The sequence below is a fragment of the Pygocentrus nattereri genome, chromosome 29 (genome assembly GCF_015220715.1).
Source record: "Pygocentrus nattereri isolate fPygNat1 chromosome 29, fPygNat1.pri, whole genome shotgun sequence".
Classification (NCBI taxonomy): domain Eukaryota; kingdom Metazoa; phylum Chordata; class Actinopteri; order Characiformes; family Serrasalmidae; genus Pygocentrus; species Pygocentrus nattereri.
In genome coordinates, this window is record NC_051239.1 from 9,025,015 (window position 1) to 9,049,819 (window position 24,805).

The 24,805-nt window shown below is 39.7% G+C and overlaps 1 protein-coding gene across 1 annotated transcript; it reads left to right on the top strand.

Moving 5' to 3' along the window:
• arid5a (AT rich interactive domain 5A (MRF1-like)) lies at window positions 1-24,746 on the top strand. The gene is made up of 7 exons (XM_017696261.2): window positions 1-107; window positions 6,383-6,471; window positions 13,877-14,042; window positions 17,003-17,055; window positions 20,553-20,650; window positions 22,218-22,374; window positions 22,874-24,746. Exons 1-7 carry the CDS (start codon window positions 104-106, stop codon window positions 24,086-24,088), a joined length of 1,782 nt encoding a protein of 593 aa, XP_017551750.1. The 5' UTR covers window positions 1-103; the 3' UTR covers window positions 24,089-24,746.
• The last annotated feature ends 59 nt before the right edge of the window (window positions 24,747-24,805 follow it).

Here is a 24,805-nt window from a genome sequence, read left to right on the forward strand (position 1 = left end):
CATTGTGGAGCTGTTAACTAGAGTGCAGACAAGAGACGGCGCGGTGAAGGAAGGAACAAGAGCACGCAGAAATCAGAAGCACTGGGCGAGGCACACGTTTACAATGGGTACGTCCGCCGATGTGATATTACTGAACTTTGTGGAGGATCATTAAGACCTGACAGTTCACTTTTATTTATTTACAACAACCTGCTTTACAAATTTTGTGATATTACTAGCGTACATGTGTTACAATCTTAAATCTATTTCCAAATGTAAACCATAAATATGCGTATTTAGAAATATATATCAAACTTAACATAGCTATGTACTGATATGGTACTATTACCATACTACGTTGTAGTAACTGCACATTATAAAACTACTGTGCTTTAGGATTTTGTATACTGGCTTACTTTCTATAGGAAATGTGCTAAGACGTACAGAGGCAGATATAACAATTTTAGTTCAAGAAATATACTCCTTTAGCCAAAGAATGCTTCTTTGAAAGCAGTAACTGATGATCAATCACCTTTTTTTATGTCAGTCTGTGGCTCTTAAGGACTTTACAGTAAGTATTTTAGCTTCAGCAAACGTGCAATTTGAAATTCTAATCAGCAAAATGAGCAGAGCGGCACATAAAGACGAGATAAAGTGCCGGGTTATATTGCGTAGCGTATGAACTCGGTTAGATATTTGTGACTGTAGGCAGAACTGAGGAAGTGGTTAAGGGAAACAGAAACATGTACAGTACTGCTGCTAGCGTAAAAAAACCCCGCATCTGATAAACTCCTAACATACTGAATATCCTATAAATCTTATCAGTGCTGATAGGGCTTATCTTTCAAATTACGGGGTAGAGAATTAACCTTGCGCTCATGGTGAATGGCTGTTATTTCAGTCAGGTGTGCTATATGAACAAGATTTTTACAAGTCTGAGTCTGGTTGACTGAGCGCCTCTAATATCACAATATTCAAGCCTTTAAAATAAGCGGAGTGATTCTCCTAAAAGAGTAATACAGAAGAAATCTACACTGCTGCCTTCGGAGTTCAAGGGAAACTCCACTCAATTTTTTAAATGAATAATTCAAGCAATGAGATGTAAACAAAGTCAACCAGAGTGATTTGATGTGAAGTGAATTACAGATAAACTTTACATCTTGAATTTTCTTTACAGTGGTGGTGATGGGAACCAGGCATCGCGATGTCTACAGCTGAATCATGGCCATTGTATTTATCACCCGAAAATGAGCAGTGAACCTACACAAATCTTTATATATGTAATGGTAATGATGATACAATAGTGATACCTTTGAAAGTACCAAATAGTGAAACCAAAAAGTACCTTGGATGTACCTCTTCATCATGCGTGAACTTATTTCAAAACTTTATCTCCAAGAAATCAGACAACATATTCATAACCATTTTGTGTTATAACTTGACAACTGTTAAACTGTTTGGACATCTGGTTCCTATCAACACCACTGTGAACAATTCTGACTCAGTTCTATAACAGGGCATTTCATACAAAGCCACAATGACCTGTTACATCTTAATGAATATATTTATGCAGAAATGTTGAAAAATCAGTGGAATTCCCCTTTAACTCTTTTTTTTTCAGGCTTTTTATTCAGTAACTCCATAACTTTGATGTTCATATGTAGGCTGTGCAGCTATGAGGCTGAGTAATTAATGTGTGGGTACTTAAAGAAATAGTCCAGTCAGAAATTGCTTAACAGTGAATAGCCACCAATAATAATGGCCTTTCAGGCTGAGATAGGTGTTATGTTAAAAGTTCATTAAAAGAGGAATTCCACCAACTTTGTGCAAAATTGTGCATAATAAGGCTGCATAAGTAAATGAATAAGGTGTAAACAAAGTCATTCATTGTGGTTTTGTGTCATTGGGAAGTTCTCTATTCTAGAGAAACCAGATAGGAGCCAGATGTCTGAATAATGCCTCTAAATGTTCCCTCAAAGACACTTATTAAATGAAATGGTTATGAATATGGTGCATGCTCACAAGGCATGGCAGTTTTGAACAGAATATGTTTGAGCTGAAGATATTGAAACCCCTCGTTCCTATCACCACTTCTGTAAAGAAACCTGTATTTTTCTCTACAGTGAACCAATTTAACATCAAACCCCTCTGAAAGACGTTGTTTATAACTCAGTAACTGAATTATAGACAGTTCAATATTCAGTTCAATACATTTTACAAATCACTGGAATTCCCCTTTAGGTCAACAGTGTAGATTCCTGTTGTGTTCACACTTACATGGAAATTAAATGTTTTCTGGCATTGGCTGACCACCGCAACGGGTCCTGAGACAGCGATACAGCACTTAAAATAAGAGAATGCCGCAGCACAGGAAGCGAGTGATCTCGAAAGCGCAGCGTCCTGGGTTTTCACACACAGCAATATAAGAGGACTGGAGTAAAGAGGAAGTTGGTGGATGGTTTGGTTGATGGTTGAATCTATATTTCAGCACAAAAAGTTGACCTGCAAAAAAAAAGAGAAAAAAAAAAAAAAAAAACAGACAAACGCTTTAGTCACTGGTTATTGCTGACTCTATGACCAACCACTGATGGGTGATACCACCAAGCTGTGCTTTGGCAGCTACCATGGCCTCCACAGGACACCTACAACAGGGGATTAGACCTAATGAGTCCTGAAGATGTTTCAGTTGGTTAAAGGGCCCACGTCCTACTTTTGCCTTGTATTTTATTTCTTCTCCCTGAGCTCCACGTTTGACACGTCTGTGATCATGGCCACCCTTTTCATCCCTCAGAATTAAACAGGCTTTTTACTGTACCTTTAAAGGGGAATTCCGCCAGTATTTCTAAATTTCTGCATAACTAAATCAGCAAGTCATTCAGAGTAGTTTGATGTGAAATGCTCCGCTGTAGAGGAACTTATAGAGACAGAGTCGGTCATAGTGGTGGAGATAGGAACCAGACATTTAATGCCTCTAAAAGACATCAGGTGAAACAGCTGTAAATACACTGCCTGATGTCTGAGACATTGTTTTATGATGGTTCTGAGTCTTTATTAAAAGACGTTCATTGCAGAAAGGTACATGCAGGGCGTTATAAGACAAAACAGTCCTTAAACAGAGCTATTTTTTTTGTATCACTGCTATTTTACCATTATCAACAATACTTATAAAGCTCAAAAGACTCGTGTAAGGTCACTGGGGGTTTTGAATAGTAAATAAATTGGCTATATTTGTGTTGCAGACATGGTGACCTCTGGTTTCTATCACCACCACTGTTAAGGGAAGTCAAAGTCAGGAAGTTTTCTCTACAGTGAACACTTCACATCAGGCCTCTCCGAATGTCTTGTTTACACCTAACTGACCTATGCAGAAATTTTTCAAAATCGGTGAAATTGTCCTTTAAGACTGATATAGTACGTGTAAATTAGGTTCCCCTGTATTGCCTCCAGGCTGAAACCCTCCTTACAACTTCACCATGAATGGGCGTGGCTAAACTGATGTGGGCTAAACACATGGACATATGTTAATATGTTGTTTTTGTGACATCACAAAGCAGTATTCAAAACAGGCTGTTTTTGCACCTTCGTTTCCATATATAAACTGAATGGACTGAAAAGTGAATGGTACAACTTTAACAGTGTTTACAAACTACACTGAACTCATTTATTTCAAAAACGTAAGGAAAATTCCAGCTTTCCATGATATGGGCTCTTTAAATTTTGGAGATGCTGTTGTATATACAGCAAGTGTTTCATATTAGAAGAGGGTAGCACTGAGCTGTGGTTTATACGCACAGACAGGAAGCAATGTTGTAATCGTGCGGTTTCATATTAGAACAGTTCTCTCTCTCTCTCTCTCTTCTCTCATTGTCTCTCTGTCTTATTCTTTCTCTTTCTCTTCTTCTTTCTCTTATTTTCCTCACATTTCTCTGTGCAGAGTCAACTGTGAGTAAAGTCTTCGCTTCATAACTACATTCATTAAAGGGCCCATAACCTACACTTTTCGTGTAGTTCTACTCATGACGTTTGTGCAGCTTTATGAGCCAAAAACTGTCATAAGTCAATGATACAGTGATTCTTCTACACCTGAACCAGCACAAGAACAGCTTCTTACTCCGTTAAAGAGTTGAAACAGGTGTAGATGAGGGAAGGCACAAAAAATTAGTTTTAGAAGGCACAAAAACTAGCGTAATTTTGGGGTCCCCAGGACTGGAATTGGGAACCCCTCTCTTTCTGTGTTCAGTGAACGGGCGGTGTTAAACTTCTGCGGGCTGGACATGCGGATATACGCGAGTTTGTTGTTTTTTTGTGACATCACAAAAACAAACAAACAAACAAAAAACATTGTTTTTGTAGCTTAGTTTATGTACATGTTCCTGAACTGTACGCTGGGAAACTTTAAACCGTGTTTACATGTTACACCAACCGTTTATATTTTTAAAAAAGCGAGGAAAATTCAGTTTTCCAGGTTATGGGCGCTTTAACTCAAGTTTGCTCTGGACCCCAGTGAGAGTGGTCGACACCTCAAAATGGGCGTCACCCACTTTTCTTATAATATCTCGGAAAATCTTTAACCTACCGCTGTCATTCAAAGGGCGTTTGAAAGCTCTTATTCTGAGGAATAGTTTACATGTTACATACGTATACATTTCTACAGTCTTCATCGAGAAACACAGCCGTTTATGTTCAGTAATTTTCTTCTCACTCGCTAAACGCCCGCCGAGTCGTAAACAGAGCGTCAAATTTCAAACTGAAGTGTAAAAACATACCTGCCGGTGCTGTGTTTGTTCGCGGTTTACCGTTTTGTGCTGGTTCTCGTGTTTATTTCAGTTTCTGAGCTGCATTTTGAGCCCTCGGGTCTCTGAAATAACCGTCTTCGGAGCTGAAAACGGCCGTTTTTCTCCAGCACAGCGCCGCGTTCGTTATCCCGCGTGAAGGGCGCGTGATTGGCTCGCTGGTCTCTGGGCAGTAACTCGAGGGCTTCGCGCTGATTGGCTGGATCTTTGCGTTTTATTTTTAATTGCCAGCCAATCAGATGCGATCCTGCTTTAACCCGTTGTACCGTGGAGTTCAGGTCTTTTTTAAGGCTAATGCCCTTAATATAAACGTCAAACAGACCATACCTGATGTGAAGTAAGCAAAAGGATCAATTTCACTTTCTAAAATGAATTTAAAATGATTAACTTATTACTAAAGAGCTAAAATTTTTATTCATTATTTAAACAAAGTACGTAAAGTAGCACATTATTCAGTAGATACTAATAAAAACTAACAAACGGTGCCCAATTTCCCTCAGAATATATCATTCGGTATTGTTAAAGCTGAAAAAAGGCCTTTTTCAACATTCCTGAATGCATTTGCCTTGGAAATGAAGGCACTTTTTCAGTACAATAAGAGTAAGAGTGCCTTGATATTGGGATATCCAGCCTTGGTGCCGAATCAAGCCTCACTGTTTCTCTATGATATACCAGGAGTAAATCACCTGAGTATGACGTGGGGTCAGGAATTATGGTTATGTTATAACCATATACGTATGTTATACATACATGTGCATTATTGCACTGTAACGAACCGAAATGACTACAAAGGCCTTTTCAAAAGGCCTTTCAGTTGTAGCGCTTGCACAACTATCGAACCCCCTACACTCTTAAAAAGGATGGTTCTTCAAAGGGTTCTTTAGCAAGGATAATGGATGTAGAACCATGGACGCTCAAAGAACTATCTGCATGGTGAAATGGTTCTTCAGATGGATCGAGAATGTGTTGTATATGGTTCCATATAGAACCTTTTTGAAGATATATCTACCTAGCACCAAAAAGGGTTCTTCTATTGTTACAAGCATGACATCATGACAGTAGAAGAACCTTTTCGGGTTTCATATATATCAATCTATATGGATCTTTACTCATAACCCTTGAGGAACCATCTTTTTTTTAAGTGGGTACATAATTGGAGCTTCACTTTTTCATCTATTTTTTTTACAAACATACATTTGAAGGCCTGAAAAATGACATTGTACACAAATGACAGTGGTAAAGAGATTAATGGCCTATATCATTAGTCATTTGGACAAACAAAGAACTTATAAATTATGAATAAGTCTGACATATGAAAAAAAAAAAAACAAGCTTGGGATTCGTGAGAAATTTTTCACTTATTGTTTGGTTGTACAATACCAGAATCACCACAACGCTTTTCACAGCATTTGTGCTTGCTGCTTGTGGTTTTACTGAAGGCACTTGTGGGTATCTGCTGCATCCGTAAAGCGAAACAGTATGACAGTCATATTCATGCCATTTAAAAACAGCCAATACTTAGGTATTGTTTACCAGAGTCTGCATTCTTAATACTTTGCATAATATGAAGGTTGCCTTAAAGTGTGTGTTTGTGTGGTGCTGTTTTTTAGTGTCGGACCCTCGTGGAGAGGTGAGCGGGGCGGAGGAGCAGATAGAAGTGTGTGAGGAGACAACAGAGGAGAAAACTTCACTAAACCAGGTGAGAACATACCAAGAAAACACATCTGCAATCTTCCACTAATTCTCAGTTATTTCTCAATCCACAGCCCTGTGGCTTATCGCAGCCCTGTCTCTAGACAGTTCTGGTTAGCAAATATTGTAAAACGATTTGTGAGATGTTTTTGCGTTTAGGCCTGTCATGATCATACAATTTCATTTTCTTTTTTTCATTTATTTTTTTTTATTCAAAAAGTGGTCAAATTGGCTGATTTACCAAGCTTCCTAACTGTCAAATACTTGGGCCTCATTTCATCAGTGCACTCACCATTCAGTCAGCTAATCAGCTAGCCATGCAAACTTTACTGTAACATACATAACACTTGCTTTATCTCACTATAAACCCATCTAAAAGCCCTCACTTGAGCTAATACAGCAATAAAACAACCCTTAAGGTGGTGTTGGGATTCCCCCAAGGGGAAACAGCTTAGCCAAGTGGATGTAGGCTTGATAAAACTAGTCCTGTAATGGGGAGTTAGTAGCTCCCAACTGACGAAAGGCACAGCTCGGGCTCAAATAAACAAACATTGCTCTACAAATATTATAGCATCCGCTGCTTTTGTGAGAACCTAGATGTGTCTCAATAAATTTGGTTTCTTCTTTCTTATATTTACATGCATTTGCCATGACCTAACTGATAAAAATGCACCCAATTCACATTATGTTGAGATGTAAGGAATTGTGAAAGCTAGGAATGCTCAGCTCAGAAAAATCTGTTCAAGCGATAATGTGATGTTTGTGACAGGCCTAATTGCGTTACTTCTGTTACGACTTCAGCGGATCTTCACATGTATTCACATGACAGAGCCGATATGAGTCAGGCTGAAATTTTCCTCTGTTCAATTGTCATTTTGCAAGAAAGAGGAGTTTTTAAGGGCAGAAAAAAACGCAACACTTCCAGTAGGTTAACACTCATCACTTAGTCTTAGTATGATTACTCCTCTTGATGATTCTTTGGGTTTCAGTGTTCCCGCTTCTGCTGTTTGAAAACTTGTCTGTTTGTGGGTAAATTTCTTCCACCTTCATGCACTGTGCTGCTTGATCTGTCTTTATTCCTTTTATGGGACGCCCACCTGAGGCTAGAGGGCCATGTTCTCATGATTATTATGATACAAGACGGTGCTGGTAAAGGGCCCAAAGTGTCTGCAGGCTTGCAATTTGTACGCCATGCGGTTTCGGTGGCAAAAGCATGGCCTTCTGATCACATCTCCATAGACTTTCGCTCTGAGGGTGCTACTTACACGTCCACGGCCTGCGGCCCACGCACATTTGCACAGTGTGAATGGGGTGGAAATTTAAGAGGTGCTGCTTACGGCAAAGTCTGTCATGTCAGCTGGTATACGCTGTTTTTAGTCGCGGTTTCAAGGGGGGTGTGGGTGGGGGTCTGTAGTCGGACAACAAGCTCCTTCCTGTTTGAAACCTGGATGTAACATTTAACAGCTTTGTGGTCTAAATATAAGTGAAATAGTCTTGCTGAAGTTCAGCCACAGCCGAGGAACGAGCCACTACAGCAGGTTCACTTTGGCCCTGGTTATATTTTAAGGGAACAGCTCGGTGAAAAGTCAAATGTGCACAACTCGCCCCTAAGCTCAAGTGTAACTGATCAGCCAAGGCATGTTTGGTGTCTGACATTTGCTTCTTGTGTTGCGTGCTGAAGCTACAAGGCTAATGTAGTTAAGAAGTAAAGGCAGCCAGTTGTTCAGATATTAGCACAGCGCTAATTGCATGCCTAAATAATCACACATTTCCCTCAAACCGCACTTAGTTGTTAAGTAATCTCACAATAGATTTGCATTTGTGATTTCTGACTTATATGACGTGCTGTTATCTAAAGAAATGGACGAAATACAGCCTATAGCTATTGTTTGTTTTATTATTGTTTTTATGTTTTATATAGATAACAATATTAGATTTTTGTCAAGAACTGTTCCTTTAATACTTTAATTAACCCTCATAGCTAAGCTATTTTCTTGCCTATTTAAACGGCTCCAAGAGAATCGGATTCCAAGAAAAGCCCAAAAGTACAATCTTCCCCGAAACTGCTTTTCAAAGTTGTCAATTTCACAGGAAGTGTTTGTGCAGATGGCAGCCTCTAAACGCTGTGGGTGAAATTTCAGTGAAGATGAGTCAACTCTGGTCAGAGAGCCATGCCATAGAAAGAGAAAAAGATATGTTAAGGCTAGGCTGATAGAAATAACTTCCTCCTTGATGATGTAGGCTTGAGAGATAGTGGATGGGTTGATAGTTTGACTCATTTAGGGTTACCCCTTTGTGGCCTGCATCTGCAATATTATTCCCTTCGCAGAATAGAGAAGAGATTTCATAATTACTCATTCCAGTACACAGAAAAAGGGGCCCATATCTTCAATATTACTCAGTAGCGCCAGCAAAGACCTAAATGCTCAATATTAGTCATTCAGAGGCCTGCTTCTGGGAAGCAGTTAGCAGGCTGAGGAACTCAATTCAGCCTGAAACCCTGTGACTGAACCATGTGCATCACATAGATGAAGCCCCAGCACAACCACTGCAGACGTCAGATGGAAAGTCAAGGGTTTACTGTATATCTGAGCTCTGTTGACTGGCCTGCTTTAATCTGATTCGTCTGACTGATGCAATGCCAAGTCATTTTGGCCAAGATATTGTCAGCGTACTTTTTGAAACCGAAATCTTGCCTGAGGGTTTAGATGTCGGCCACCACCAAGCAAACAAACAAATAAACAAGCACAAAAGCAGACAGTGACACAAATTACAGCATGTGGTAACTGTAATACGGTGCATAACACAGAGTGTAACCGAATGTCACCTTATCGAACGCGCTGCGGGGGAAGAATAAAAGTCCGTCACTGAATCATCGAAGCAAATGAGAAACGGCACTACCAGTAATCATTTACATTTATAACGTATGCTTTCCCACTTTTGTTTCACTGAGCCAGGTGATGGCTAATATAAAAACCAAGCTGTTTTATTAAGTGATTTCATTTGACAGCAGCAGAACTTACAGTAAAGTAAAATCACTTCCTACACTTGCGGTGGAAACATGGAGAGGAGTGGAGATTCTAGGCCGAAACCCAGAACTGAGCCATGTGGCTTTTTTGGTGTTTTAGCACAGCTAGCAAAACTGGGCAGAGGAATCACACCCTGGTTTCTGTGAGTCAGTCTAAAGTCGTAAGTCTTCCCAAGCTACAAGGCTAATGTAGCTAACTAAAGGGAGCCTAGCCATCAGCTCAGATAGCAAGAGGACAGCAGGCCATTGTTGGCCTACAGAGGGCAAAGCTGGCAGCCTTTTTGTTCAGGGTTTTCCAGACGCTCATTTCACCCTCGCTGTCCAATTGACATATTTCTTTATTTTATTGTCCTTTTATCCTTTGTGAATTAGTTTAGTATATTATTTTAACAGCAATATCATATATAAAGCTGATTATACAGCTGTAACCAACGTAGCACAGCGTCATTTATATTAGGCCTAGTTATTGATTTTCTTCTCTCATTAGTTTGTTATAATTGTCTTTTCCAAAATAAAAGTCTGTGCACATTTAAAATTGGTATAAGGAGATTAAAACCTAGTTAAAGCTATTATTGTGTGCAGAACAGTAATCTGGGTGGTCTGTGGGTGGACCAGCGATGGCATACGGTTTTGTAGATTTTGACATAATTTGAAAATGCCTGTTGTGCTTTACATTGCACGTAAAGTGAATGATGAATGGATCTGGTTAAATTATAAGTCTGGTTATATTAACTTGCATTAAGAGTAACTATCATCACACCACATAAGCAAGTCTATGTAAGAATACGGAACAGCTTAACACAGTTTGAAGTAAGAATGTGAACGTTTAGGCATGTTTGGCTGATGCTAACCAGTGCACATTTGCTCCCATTGTTTAGCTGCATTGGCTTCATGGCTTCTATGCAAAACTAAGAAGCAAGCGAATGCTAAACATGTGGCCGATTGATTTTGTTTGGGATAAGAGGAGAATTGTGTAGACTTGGTTTTTTGCAAATTATTCATGTAACATACAGATGGGCCATTGTGAAGTGGCTGCAGTTCCCTGCTTAGGAGACTTACTGATTCTCCTAAAAGTCCTTATGGGAAATTGCATTAGACAAAATTAGACATGAAATACAGGAGAGATATATGAGCGATGAGACTTCATTTGCAGGTGAAGATGTGAAAGTGTTTTTATCTTTGCAAAGCACAGTATGTGTGAAATCTCTTCTCTACACCAACTCAATGGTGGTGTTGTGGGGGGGGGGGGGGGGGTGCTGGAGACACACTAAATATCTCAGCAGCATGAGAGACTCAGGCAAAGTCTTTCCACCTGGTCTCGTTGATATGTCAAGGAGAGACATTTAAGTGCTCATGTCATGGAAAACCGAAATTGAGATGTAATGTGTAAACCTTGTTAAAGGTTTAAAATATGCTGTTCATTCAACAATCCATAACAGCCTGTTTTGAATTCACTGTTTTTGTGATCAGGTGTATATCCTCCCATTCAGCCTAGAGCAGGTTGGCTATGCCCATTCACACTGAAGTTATATGGAGTGTTTCAGCTCTGAGTGCTTTTTAAATGAGGCACAATACAGGACAGCAGATCAAAGCAGAGCTCTCAGTCTTAAAGGCCCAGCCTGTTTAATTCTAAGGAATTTAAAGAGGATGGAAATGGCCACGTAAAATTTAACTGGGAATGTTTTTGGTACATTAAGCCTCAAAAAACGTACGTGGGAAAAAATATTGAACATCAATAATACTGTACGATGCAGGCCTCACAGGCGGATCTCATTTTTGATTTGTCGCTCCTGTGGGGTGTTATGAATTGCTGGAGCTAACAATCTGTTTTGCCATCTCACCCACAGATCCTCTCTCACTTCGTTAAATGTTTTGGAGCGGTTAGATGTGTGATTGATCCTATGACAGTTGGTGTGTTTTCTGCTGGGCTGGTTTTTTTCGCTTCCTGCTTGTGGCCTGAGCTTCAATGGGCCGCTTTATCCTGACAGTTTATTTACCTCATTGGCATTTTAGACACTTCCACTTTGATCAATGCACAGCTGACAGACTGATACATATCTGATTTTATCTACTGCTGTTGTCAGAAGAAAACCTTGTATCTCCAAATTGATAACTTACCAGGAGAAAGAAAAAACCTGCTTTACTCTTCATGCAAATCAATGGAACCAGACTTTTTTCCCCAAGTAATGTTGGGCCATTTCTTTTGGTCCATTCATCATGAAATTTACGTAAACTGTAAAGAATAACAGGAATGAAAAACATAAAAAATGTAGATACAAGGTATGTATGTATGTGTGTGTGTGTGTGTGTGTATATATACACACACACTCTGCTGATATATTGTTGCTGTCAGAAGAAAACCTTGTATCTCCGTTTTTGGTATTTTTCAGTTTTTGACATAAATTGAACGTATCTGTTACTCTTTACATTGTTTGTAAATTTTAAGATGAATGGCCTAAAAGAAATTACCCAAAATGACATGGGAAAATTTCTGGTTCCATTGACTTACATTGATAGTTAAGTATGTTTTTTCCTTCTCCTGTAAAATTGCTATTTTGGATATACAAGGTTTTCTTCCGACAGCAGCGATATGTAAATGCACTCTACTCTGACTGGCTGCTAGGTATTGTGCCTCATTCCAAAAAGCACTCAGAGCTGAAACACTCCTTAGAACTTCAGCATGAATGGGCGGAGCTAAACTTCTGTGGGCTGAATAGGTGGATATATGCAAATGAGTTGGTTCGCATGACATCACAGAAACAGTCAATTAAAAACTGGCTCTTTTTGTAGCTCAGTTGTCATTTATGGACTGGATGGACTTGGAAGTGAACAGTGTGTTGAATGGTTGCATACTAGCTCAGAGTGTTTAATCAGTCAGCTATGGTTGTCAAGCAACATAGTAACTTGGTGCATTAATACAGAATTCACTTCTATACTGAATATTTAAAACAGGCTTTGAAAGGGTGAGACATTTTACAAACAAACAGTCACAAGTGCTCTGGTCTGTTGAAGCTTCTCAGCAGACTCTGAAAACAGCTACTGTACTGTCCGACCACACATCTCACTTCTAGATTCTTCTCTAAATTGAAGCCAGTGTTAGACAGAGTATGCCTCTTACAGTAAGTGTCTCCTGTTTGCGATGCTGTGCACCGGTGCATTCCTGCTGAAGCTGAGAGTGCAGCTCACTGCACAGACTCCTGTGTGAAACCCCCAGCAGCCTTTCCGTTTCCCTTTAGACAGGATGGCTGGTTACTTATTGAAAGTGGTGGTAAAAACCTGCCGTGTTTTCGTTTTCTCACTCTTACTATGACTGGGCCCGGAAAGAGGAGGCCCGAACCCATATTCACCTGTAATTTGATATGAGGTGATGAGAAAATGAATCAGATTATTGTTGTTGGTGTTGTTGTTGTTGTTTAAATCAGACTGTTTACATGAAAGTGAAATTTGGCAATTACTCAAAGTAAAATAGATATTAATTCCAGTACAATACATACAGTTCACACAGACAATATACACATTTCTATGCCATTTTCATACATATGTAAAGGCAGTTTGGTGAAAGATGAAATATATGACAGATATTGTTACTTTTTACCTACTATTGTTTTTCTCTTCAACATACTTTTATAGGCTTTAATGCCTATAAAACCTCTCTTATAGAAAATGATTGCATCAAATGATTATGGATATGCAGCCTGATGTCCGACATATTATTTACGATAGATTTGAGATAATATTTTTTAATATATTTTTGAAATCCATTCAAAGTTGAGAGGTACTTTTCCCCCAAGAAAACTTCGTTTTAGTTTTTTTTTACTATTTTTTTACTATTTAACATTATATATAAAAGCTTGGGAGACACATGTAGGTTCACTAGTTATTTTGGGTAGCACATGAAATGGTGCAATTTGAGATGCCTGGTTCCTATGACGACAACTATGAAGAAATCTGAGTGGGGAAGTTTCTGTACACTGCAACACATCACATCAAAGCACTCAGAATGACAGTGTTTATATCTTAAGGACTGAATTATGCATACGTTTTGAAAAATCGGTGGAATTCCCCTTTAACAAGTAACTGCTATTTGAGTCAAGTGTGTCATGATTTAGGCCTGCAGTTTCCATGATGCTAATTGGTGCAGCATGAGCCTCTATTATTTGTTTGCCACATTAGCCTTGTAGCTCCACTGCTAAGCTAAAGAAGCAAATGTCAGACACGAAAAGTCTTGGCTGATGGTTTACATCTGAGGTGAGGGGAACATTGTGTACATTGGATTGTTCTCCAAACTATTCTGTATTTTAAGGCTTGGGTGATGAGGAGCCACGCTCACTTTGAATCTAATGTGCACCGTCTTAAAATGGTTAACAATCTTTGTTTTTTTTAGTCCAACAGGGAGATGGAGAACCCAGAACAGACCAACAGCAGCGCGGAGGAGTCCAGGACCGGTCAGTCGGAGAGTGAGGAGAGAGCCTTCGTCATCAATTTGTACCGTTTTATGAAGGAGAGAGGCACGCCCATCGAGAGAATACCTCACCTGGGCTTTAAACAGAGTGAGTACAGCAATGTGTGAGGTTCACTGCATCTACAGAACAGCTTAAAGGTGACCCTGTGAGAACATGCTTACTAGTAAGGGTGATTCTTCAGATATTTCACTTAATGCAGATCTAGCACAATGTAATAAAAATCACACCAATATTCAAATATAGTTTTATTATTATTGTTATTTGTGGGATAATCAATTTATTAGTCATTACCATTACTGTGTATATGTTGTTACAACAAAACCTCGTATCTCCAAAATGCTAACTTTACAGGAGAAGTAATAAACATACTTTGCATTTAATGTAAGTCATTTCTTTTGTTTCATTCATCATGAAATTTCTACACAATATAAAGGGCGACAGGTATTTACAAATTATGTCAAAAACTGGAAAATGGCAATATAGTCATACGAGGTTTTGTCTTGACAGGGATACATATATTTTAATTAACTGCAAGAAAATACAGAGCATGTTTATTGAATGTTTATTGAACATATTTATTGAACATTTTAATATATCATGAAGAAGTCAAAAGTTCTCAAGCGAAAAATATGGATATTCTAGCACATTTTCACCATAAAGAGTAAGAATATATCATAAATAAGCCATAATAAAAATTATTACTTAATTAATAATGAATTAAATGAATCATATTAAGGGCTTAAACATAAAACTACAACCCCAATTCCAATGAAGTTGGGACGTTGTGTAAAACATAAATAAAAACAGAATACAATGATTTCCAAATCCTTTTCAACCTATATTCAATTGAATGCACTACAAAGACAAGATATTTAATGTTCAAATTGATAAACTTTATAGTTTTTTGCAAATATTCACTCATTTTGAATTTGATGCCTGCAACACATTCCAAAGAAGTTGGGACAGGGGCGTGTTTACCACTGTGTTACATCACCTTTCCTTTCAACAACACTCAATAAGCGTTTGGGAACTGGGGACACTAACTGTTGAAGCTTTGTAGGTGGAATTCTTTCCCATTCTTGCTTGACATACAACTTCAGTTGCTCAACAGTCCTCCGTCATCGTATTTTACGCTTCATAATGCACCACACATTTTAAATGGGACACAGGTCTGGACTGCAGGCAGGCCAGTCTAGTGCCCACACTCTTTTACTACGAAGCCACGCTGTTGTAACACGTGCAGAATGTGGCTTGGCATTGTCTTGCTGAAATAAGCAGGATGTCCCTGAAACAGACGTTGCTTGGATGGCAGCAGATGTTGCTCCAAAACCTGTATGTACCTTTCATCATTAATGGTGCCTTCACAGATGTTACCCATGCCATGGGCACTAACACACCCTCACACCATCAGAGACGCTGGCTTTTGAACTTTGCGCTGATAACAATCCGGACAGTCCTTTTCCTCTTTGGCCCAGAGGACACAACGTCCATGATTTCCAAAACCAATTTGAAATGTGGACTCGTCAGACCACAGGACACTTTTCCACTTTGCATCAGTCCATCTCAGATGAGCTGGCGGCGTTTCTGGGTGTTGTTCATATGTGGCTTTCGCTTTGCATTGAAGAGATTTAACTTGCACTTGTAGATGGAGCGACGAACTGTGTTCACTGACAATGGTTTTCTGAAGTGTTCCTGAGCCCATGTGGGAATATCCGTTACAGAATGATGTCGGTTTTTAATGCAGTGCCGCCTGAGGGATCAAAGGTAACGCCCATTTAATGTTGGTTTTCTGTCTTGCCGCTTACTTGCAGAGATTTCTCCAGATTCTCTGAATCTTTGATGATATTATGGACTGTAGATGATGAAATCCCTAAATTCCTTGCAATTGCATGTTGAGGAGTGTTGTTCTTAACCTGTTGGACTATTTGCTCATGCAGTTGTTCACAAAGTGGTGAACCTCACTCCATCCTTGCTTATGAATGATTGAGCCTTTCAGGGATGCTCCCTTTATACCCAATCATGACACTCACCTGTTCCCAATTAACCTGTTCACCTGTGGAATGTTCCAAACAGGTGTTTTTTGAGCATTCCTCAACTTTCCCAGTCTTTTGTTGCCCCTGTCCCAACGTCTTTGGAAAGTGTTGTAGGCATCAAATTCAAAATGAGTGAATATTTGCAAAAAACAATAAAGTTTATCTGTTTGAACATTAAATATCTTGTCTTTTTAGTGAATTCAATTGAATATAGGTTGAAAAGGATTTGCAAATCATCGTATTCTGTTTTTATTTATGTTTTACACAACGTCCCGACTTCATTGGAATTGGGGTTGTAAATAAAATGAGTTCTTACCAGCTCTATATGCCTTTACCATCACTACCAGCTCTAACTTTATGGAATATGTCACTTACTCTTGGACCTGATACCCCAGTTAAATTTCTGCCATGTCATACTTGATCTGTATTTATCTAAAACAATTCCAAATGAAATTTCTCAGCTAATGACTGATTTGGTTATGACGCTTAATAAAAGTCTTTTTCGTTCATTAGGTATAAATCTTAAGACGTGTGTTACACATGTTGCCAATTTGTACATACATATATTTTTAGTTCATTGTGAGAAAATAGCAAATGTTTAATGAAAACACATTTTCATGTGTAATGGAAGAGAAATTCTCTGAAATTCAGAGTTGAAATTCACAATTTACTTTTCAGTATAAACCATAAGAAACCATCATTAATGAGCTATTATTTTAAACTGTGTCTAATTAGATCTATGTTGTTTTTAACATAAAATAAATAGATTTTTTTCTTTGAGGGGATGGTAATCTCCTATACATTATATAGCTGCAGGTTCAGCAACTCATGTTTGGATTTCTTGCTAATGTAGATGTGATAAATTGGTTTTAGGGCTCTGACTTGGGTGTCTTTACGCATCAGCTGGTAAATTTTCTACTTAAGTGGCAATTTTATGTCAGTGAACAGCCCCCAGCAGTGGGAGACATAAACCACCGTCTGTTCATTTTGACATTTAGGCTTTTTGTCTTACAGTCAATCTGTGGAAAATCTACAAAGCTGTGGAGACACTGGGAGGCTATGACTCGGTACGTGCGCACACACACACACACACACACACACACACACACACACACACACACACACACACAGAATCTCAGATAGGCCATTTCACAGCATTACTATCTCATATAGAGTGGCCTATATATATATATATATATATATATATATATATAGATAGATAGATAGATAGATAGATAGATAGATAGATAGATACATGGTTCTTTAAAGGCAAAAGTTCTATAAAGCAGCATTTCTGAAGTGTGTGTATGTATATATATATATATATATATATATATATATATATATATATATATATGTATATAAAAACCTTGTATCTCTGTCTTGTTTTTCAGTTTTTGACATAATTTATGTCAAATTCTGACATAAAATACCTACTGTCCTTTATATTGTGTGTAAATTTCGAGATGAATGGACCAAAGAAACAACCCAAAATGTCAGGTTCCATTGACTTACATTAAAAGTAAAGTAACCATTCTGGAGATACCATTTTGGATATATATTCCTAAAAATATGATTCTTTAAAGGTTCTTTAGTAAGGACTTTAGTAAAAGCAATAGTTCTAGAGAGAGAGAGAGAGAGAGAGAGAGAGGAATCATCTTTTTTTTTATAAGAGTGAGGAAGTGAAGTTTGTTCGGCTCTATTCTTCTCTTTTTAGGATCCTTTAGGTCTAAAATAAAATGCCAGGGATTCAAACTGAGAAGTGTAAGCAACAGCGAAGCATTCCTGGAGCTGAACCAACAGAGCGGAAAGAAATTCAATTTAACCAAAAAAAGAGAATCAGTTACTCAGTGTGGATGACAAAGTAGATCACTGTCCTAACAAACATACTCAACAAGTAGTAAAAGTACCATCTTTTGCAAGTACCCAGAGAAGTACAGATGTCACGTATGTGCATATAACAGCTCAACGGAACTAGTTACCACTCACATCTGCAGTTACTCTGCTTCTCTTCACCATTCATCCCTTTCTGACGCAAACAATGCGCTATGTGGCAGCCCGCAGATAGAGCCTCGTCCATTTGCATGTTGTGTGATAGTATCACACCTTCTGCTGTGGTGGAACTGAGAAGGAGGTCACAACAATAGCTAGACCGTCTCTCAATGGAAACTTGAGCTGGCTTGAGCTCATCCCGAGTTCACTTGAAAGCAGTGGCTGTTATAACCACAATGAGAGCAGAAGGGGTCCATCTTCACCCTCAGCCAGCCCGCCCAAAGCTGCAGACCTCCTTCCCCCTACTCTGCTTTGTTGTCCGACAACCAAAAGTTTCCATTCGCACTGTGTGTCCTTACACCTAAATGTATGTGCATAATTGTGTGTGCAAGAGCTTGACCAGTAAGGCTTTGGTCTCAGGGTCTCAGGGCATTTTAAGTTTCTTTTATAGCAGAAAACGTCAATTCATTTAAGTATACAGTGAAAACACATCTGGTTATAATGGTGCATATGTGCCACGGCTACATAAAACAAATACACAAATGAGTTCTTGCTTAATACTTGAATATGTATTTGATACTTACATTTAAAGGTGCTGTGTGTGAGATTCAGGGGGATCTATTAGCAGAAATGGAATATAGTATACAAAAAACTATGTTTTCATTAGTGTAAAATCACCTGTAACTGTGAATTGTTGTTTTCATTAGCTTAGAATGAGCCTTTCATATCTACTTAGGGAGTGGCACCTCTTCCAAGAGAGGTCAACCTGTTTGGCCACCATGTTTCTACAGTAGCCCAGAATGGACAAACCAAACACTGGCTTTAGAACACCTTTTGCGTTTTTACGTTGAAGTGCCAGCTTCAGTTTGCTGGCGCTATAGCACCAGTTGGGAGACTCAAAGAAGAACAATCAGTGGTTGTTGCCGGTACTGGCTAAGAATTTTGTGTTGTGAGTAATTTGAGAAGCCAAATTTTGACAAATAGAGGATCAAACTTATTCTTTCATACACAAAAGAAGCAAATTGAAATCAGGACAGGTGACTGCAAAACCTGACGGCCAGCATAGGTCATCTACTACATGCTTGGAAAGGGAGGGGTGAGGGAGGGGTATTCAGTCAATAGATGCCACTAAACTTACATACTGCACTTTTAATAACTTACATTTCTTAAAAGTCACAATGTGAAATCATGACATCTTTTGCTTCCATACCGTGACATACTTCCATGTCAAATATTGTATCAGGAAGCATTTCTGAACTAGTTGAGCAGAAGCACATGTCACAGGTTTTAACGTTTTTTCCTTCATGGGGATTTTCTTCTACCAATTTGAGCCATATATTTCACTTGACTGACTGCATGAAATGCAGAGAAATGACATATTAACATATCTGATTAGCTGTTGGCTAATCCTCAACTCGGTAATCATTGCAACAGCCAAGCTTGGGCACCATGTATGAGCAATGATATAAAAGCCAAGAGGTGGGCTCCTGGGTGGTGCAGCAATCTTAACATTGGCCCTGTTGTTGAGAGATTGTGAGTTTGATCTCCGGTGATGCCATTGCCATCTGTAGCTGGAAGTCCGAAAGAGCATAATTAGGATGGCTCTGTCTCTCTATCTCTCTCTCTCTCTCTCTGTCTCTCTCTCCATCACTAAACACAGTGCTAGCCAAGCTAAATCTCTGTTAGCTGATGTAACAGAATTAGCAGTTAGCTTGCCCGGAGGAGACCTAGCTACCAGGTGGAGCATGACTAAATTAAGGAGGAAAAAAAGTTTAAAAATAAGACTATGCATGAAGTTTCCCCTAAAATATCTGAAAACTAATTTACTATGTTGAAACGAAGAAACTTGAAAACTCAAATAGATCGTTTGTGAAAAAAATTCAGAAAAAGAAAAAGTGATTTTGAATAAAAGTCTATGCAGAAACTTTCTGGCAAGAAGGACTGACATCTCTTTGCCACTAGTGATAGCCAGGCACACTTGACCAGCCAAACGCTGCCCACTTGACTTTGATAAACCTGAAAACTTTCCGCTCCCACACACACACACAGTCTTAATATGGTTTGAGTAACAGGGTTTTACTGAAATAATATGAATTACTAATGTGCATAAAAGAACTTGTTCTTTCTCCAAGTGTTAATCTTACAGTAATCTTGCACATCAAATAACATATCAAGCACTAATGATGCTACAGCCAGACCGTTATCAAGAGAGGAAAATACAACGTGTTTGCCTGTGTGGGAAACCTTGTGAAACCTATGGTGACTAATTGTGGGGATCCAGTAGTGGTGCGCTATGAGTAACAGGGGCTTGGACTCATAACACTAATCACGCAATTCACTGCTCTCTGAGAGAGCAGGTATCACAAATCGATTACTTACTAATACTGATAGCTCCAGCAGTGAGAAGGTCTATTAAAACCAAAACAGTTTTGATTATATCTCGCTATTCTCTTCAAGGATTATGAGGCATTATACAACACTTTTACTTGATATCTCAGCCAGCCTGGGAAAGATCTCTGCTTACAGGTAAATATGAGTGTTCTTATGTGTATACGTGCATGTGTGTTATCAGGTAACAGCTCGGCGACTATGGAAGAATGTGTATGATGAGTTGGGTGGCAGTCCAGGCAGCACCAGCGCAGCCACTTGCACCCGCAGACACTATGAGAGGTAAGATCAAATGGTGTCATGCTGCTGGTAGCCTTGCTTTGCTTCATGCGGTCACTCTTTTGAGCACCGCTTGCAGTCTGAAACAGCTTGTTTTAGGTGATTGCATTGTAGGACGAGCCATTGCAAGGCTAAATATAAAACTAATCACAAACCAGAGTCATCGTTCTGATTCAAAGCCTTTAGACAACCAGTGACAATAACCAATGTGGCTATAACTAATATGGAAAACTCATATGAAAACTATAGGGATGAAGTAGCAAGAACTGTAATCAGAAACACTTTTGCATGCAAATCCAATCCAAGACATCATTCTGCTTCATATGAAATTTGTAGGAAATAGTGCACAAATAGCAAGGACTGCAATCAGGGCTTCAGCAGGCCCATGCATAAAGTCAGGAACAATAAAAGTGCATAACAATAACATTTAACACATAAAATTACAAAAATACCCCAAACACTAAATAAAATATAAATAAAATCTCCCACAGTTTAATCTGACCATGCTTTACTCTACGGCCAGTTTAACCCTCAAATTAAAAAATAAGCCTCTTACAGCTGTTCTCCCAACAAAAACTGTTCCCAAAGTAGTCACTGATATTCATTGCCTTTCAAAGAGACACTAACATTCACAGAAGCAACTACCTAGAACCACCTAAACTGCCTTAAAAGTTTCCAATGTTTACTGAAGGAGATATTTGGAACCACTTGGTTTGTAAGAAGAAGAAAATGCAGTCAGTGTACTTTAAAGGTATACCTTACATCTTCTTTTTCTCCTAATAGAGGGCTGCAACTTTTGAGGCTTTTGGCTTTATCCATACATGTTTGCTGCATCCTTGAGCAAAGCTCTTGGGGCCTCACTGCCTCAGCAGTGTTATAGCTCAATCTTTTCCCCAACTCTTGCCATGGAAGCCCATTGTCCTGCACAATTGAATGTTTCTTCTTCTGCTTTAACTGCTTTAACACACACACTTTAACTCAGTAAGAGGTTGTCAGTGCACTGGTTAGTTAGATCGGATGTGTGGGGAGCAGGGGCAACAGTAAAATGTGTAGGGCAATGCGGTTCCCTGATCTCTATGCCATACTAACCACAAACTCTTAGTGTTCATGTGCATTTGTCTTCAGTCTAGAAAGGAAATAGTGTAAATGAACTTGTGTAAACTCTCAGTTTTGTGATTTTTGACATGCTGTTGACAGTTTTTGTCAGTCTTTGTGATACTGATGCTCCTGTTTCTACTCTCACAAAAGAGCACTAAAAAGAGCAACTGCTGTACCACCTTTCACTTAATATATAAAATGAAATTGAGTTCTCTGCTGCCATCTACTGACGGTGCTCAATCAACAGCAGTTGCCCTATGCAAGTTTTAGTTTCAAGCATGAGTTTGGTAGGAGGAGTTTTCTCATGCAGACATTATAGCATAGCCATCTGCCCAGACTGTCTCATAATGCATATAATGAACTTATATAATGCATGAAAAGAATAAGAGTGAGCAAGAATGGTGTCGAAGGTACCATTCTGCTTTGTTAGACTCTGTGGTCATGGTTGGGCCTCTCTTGTTTCACTCACCAGGTTGGTTTTGCCTTTTGAAAGACATCGTAGGGGTGAGGAGGATAAGCCCCTTCCACCTTCAAAACCTCGCAAACAGTACAAGAGGAATGATGAAAGCAAGGGCAGCAAATCAGAGGGCAAGAAAAGGCGAAGAACAGCAGAGCGAGATGACCTGGAGGTAAAGCAAAGATGCTCATTAATGTGACCTGAAGAATATGCTTTTTGAATTCTGTTCTAGGCTGAGAGAACATTCTCTGTATTATTACTAAGAACTGTAATCACTGTAAAGATGGATTCTTTACTTGTTCCACATTGAGTTACCTAAGGTGCATCTTAATATTTAAGACATATGGATGAGAGTATCAATGTATCAGTGGTAAAATTTGAAAGTAATAGATCCCTCCATCACCTAGAACAGGACAGGCTTCTTCAACACATAAGTAACAAGAAGATGGTCTACTGTGAAAAAATAGGTTCAGATTCTATTGTTAGCAAAACATTTTTATTAAAATGGGAAATTGTGTTTCATAGATATTGATCGCTAAAGAAGGCAAATCTGGATAGTCTAAGGACATTGTTGAGGATTGTGATCCATTAAGAATTCCATGCTTGGGGCCAAGCACAAATAGACTAACATTCTGACCCTTGCTGTGAAATGTGCTCTGTGTTATTCTCAGGAGAAACTCAGAGCAGATCACCATTGTGAGAGGGGAGTACATTCTCACTCCAGTCCGTGGTCCATGTCTTCAGAGCATCCTGAGAGTGACCGGCTTGCACAGGGCTTGCTCCCGGATACCTGTCCCAGGGAAAAGCCTCTCCTCCAGCCCCTGAGCCCCGCTCTCGTCATTTCCCCTCTGGAGAAGAAGAAGCGTCTGGCGCAGGCAAGCCTGAGTGCAGTGCCTTGTGCTGCTCTGGAAGAAGGAAGTGAGCCAGAAAGACCCTCAGTGATCCAGCTGTCCCACTCTTCCTCTTCACAATCTCCAGCCCGCATCAGACATGCCTCTGATGGCTCTCCCCTTCCACTGTCCTCTCCCTCTGCCTCCTTCTCCCGAAGCCCCTCACCCTACTCTGTGTCCTCTGAGGACTGCGTGGCTGTCCCACCACAGAAGAGGACACCAGCTCCTGAAGTGGAGAAGCAGCAGAAGCCTACACAGTTCAGCACTCTGCCCCAACCTGAGTCTGGCGGCTTGCGAGTTTGCAAGCCTCTGAGCCGCTATCCCTGCCCCAAAGAACTTGCCGCCATTCCCCGTCCACATTACCGAGACTTCCTGCAGATCAGTCACACACATCCGGACAAAAGCCAGAGGAGCTTGCCAGCTTGGGCCGTAGAGACCAAGGTCGGAGGGAGGCAGGCTGCCCTTCGGATACCTGTACCTGCTTCCATTGGCTCGAGCTGCTGGGTTCCCTCCGCTTCCAGCTTTACCGAAGTCCTGCCCCGGAGACCTGTTTCACTACAGCCACTTTACAAACCACACCATTCCCAGACCCATCCCAAAAGGCCTAGCAGTGCTGAGGCCTACATCAAGAAGATGTCCTTTGTAGACAGAGAGGACAAGGCTAAGATGGTGGTGCCTAAGCCCATGCCCAAGCAGCAGTACCTTGTCCACTCACAGGCTGGACTGCCCATGCCTTACCTGCTCCCGGCCTTCGAACGGGCAAGAGTAGGTGCAGCAGAGCAGTGGAATAGAGTAGATGCAGTGAAAACTCTCCAGCCCGTCCTCCTCCCTGCTCATCTTGCTGTCCCACCATCCCAAGCCCATCCCTCACATCCCCTACCAGTGGGATCCTCCTTCCCTGGACCATACGAGGCAGCCCTGCGCTCTTATCCTTATCCACTGCCCCTCTGGCCTCCGCCTGCCAGCTTCAGCATGGCAAGCCTTCAGCCATATTAACCTTGACCTGCTCTCATCTTTCAGACATGGACCTGTTGGTAATGGTTGCACTCTGATGACTTTGATGAGCTCATGTTCATGACGATGTAGCCATGACTAAAAAGGACAGCTTGTGCGTTGCCTTGGGCGGAAAACAACAAATACAACATTGTATTTTGGATTGCTTGATCACTAGTTCTAATTTTTCAGTTTTAAACTAAATTTATCACCCCAACATAAAAAGTGGAATTATTTATTAACTGCAGTCTACAAGACCTCAATGTGGAGTACATATAGTTAGTCCAAAAATTAAAAATTAAAAAAAAAGATATTTCAGTGGTACTACTCAAATCCAAGTCTCATTTTTGTTGGCCTCCAGCATGGCTGGTAGTTATTTGTTTACAACCTGATGCATGTGCTATCAATTTCTACATATTAATGGCAAAGTGTGGACTAAAATTCAATTTGCATACTAAAGGACCAAAACCAAATGCAAATTAAACTAACCAGGAGTCACAGAATCATGGAAGAGACTTTTTAAGAAACTCATTCATTATTTTCCTGATTGAATGTCACCGTTTAAACAAATCAGTGGCAAATGTTTTTTTTTTTGATGTACATTTGTAAACTGTGAATAAAATACTTTATTTTCTAGCAATTAAATTTGATATGAAATCCATTTCGGATTTGACCAAGCTGTTTTCTATGAATGACCTACTATCAAGGACATCAGTCAAG